Below are 1,000 nucleotides of genomic sequence, written 5' to 3'. Positions count from 1 at the left end.
GATATGGCAGCCGCCGGTGGCGGGAATCTACGAAAAGCAGCAAAAGGGGAAAGCCCAGCAACAAGAAATTAAAACCCCCTCAAGTGGCGGAAACAAAAGCTCAGAGGTTTACAACATCACCAATTTGAAGTACACCCCCAACACATCTCCCCAGCAATCCCAAAACAAAAAATCCCCTAAGCAGGAACCGTCGCCTAGCAACAACTTGGGACCACTTCTCCCTGACGGGGCTCGCGCCAGGTACCTCACCCCGTCAGAGTCGGACAAGCTGTACAGCTTTGGCGTGCCTGACAACAGCGCCCCGAAAGCGTCGCCTAGCAACCAGGTGATTGACAATGAGGCCCCTACCGATCTGACGGTGAAGAAGAAACGGGTGGAGGAGAAACCCCCCGTTGTTGTTGCAGAAAAAGTGGTTTCTCCCAAACAGGAAAAGAACTGCAGAGTCGAGGAAGGAGTGTTGAGCCATTTCTCACAACAACCACAAAATTTGCAGGTCTGATTTTATTTGGTTAATAAATAAAATAATTGCTTAATTAAAAAATAATATTAAATAATTTAGTTGATAAGCACAATAATAAAGCATGTATTATGTCCCAATATTACCAATTTCGTGTTTAATAAAAAAGTTAAGTTAGAACATATGATTCACAAGCTAACTTACATGTTTAATATCAATAAAAAACTGTATAAAATCCTTAAAAATTTTCATTGCACATCTTACCATGATAACACAATACAAGACTTACAATTAATTTTACACATGTTTAGGTAGCAAAATAATATACAAACATATATATATATAAGCATATGCATAACAATAGGTAGCGGAACAGCTCCGCAGCGCCGCGAGCGACTCAAGCACGATGATGATGGCCGCGCACGGGATAATGCATTTGAGAAACGCGCGTTGGAGCGACCCGATGAAGTCCGCCAATCCCTACTGCCCTTCCAAGGGAAAGGTGAGATTTTTTGAATTTCATTCCAAACATTTGAGTTTCTT

The 1,000-nt window shown here is 42.2% G+C and overlaps 1 protein-coding gene across 1 annotated transcript; it reads left to right on the top strand.

Moving 5' to 3' along the window:
* Positions 1 to 84: 84 nt before the first annotated feature.
* On the top strand, positions 85 to 959 carry LOC145849100 (uncharacterized; the record flags this gene model as incomplete). Its single annotated transcript, XM_082954175.1, has 2 exons — positions 85 to 493; positions 822 to 959. Coding segments are annotated over 2 exons (547 nt in total), but the record flags the coding sequence as incomplete, so codon positions are not given.
* Positions 960 to 1,000: the final 41 nt, after the last annotated feature.

Source organism: Thalia democratica, unplaced genomic scaffold (genome assembly GCF_965202585.1).
Source record: "Thalia democratica unplaced genomic scaffold, ktThaDemo2.hap1.1 HAP1_SCAFFOLD_2262, whole genome shotgun sequence".
In the NCBI taxonomy this organism is placed as follows: Eukaryota; Metazoa; Chordata; class Thaliacea; order Salpida; family Salpidae; genus Thalia; species Thalia democratica.
This window is presented reverse-complemented; position numbering and strand designations above follow the sequence as displayed.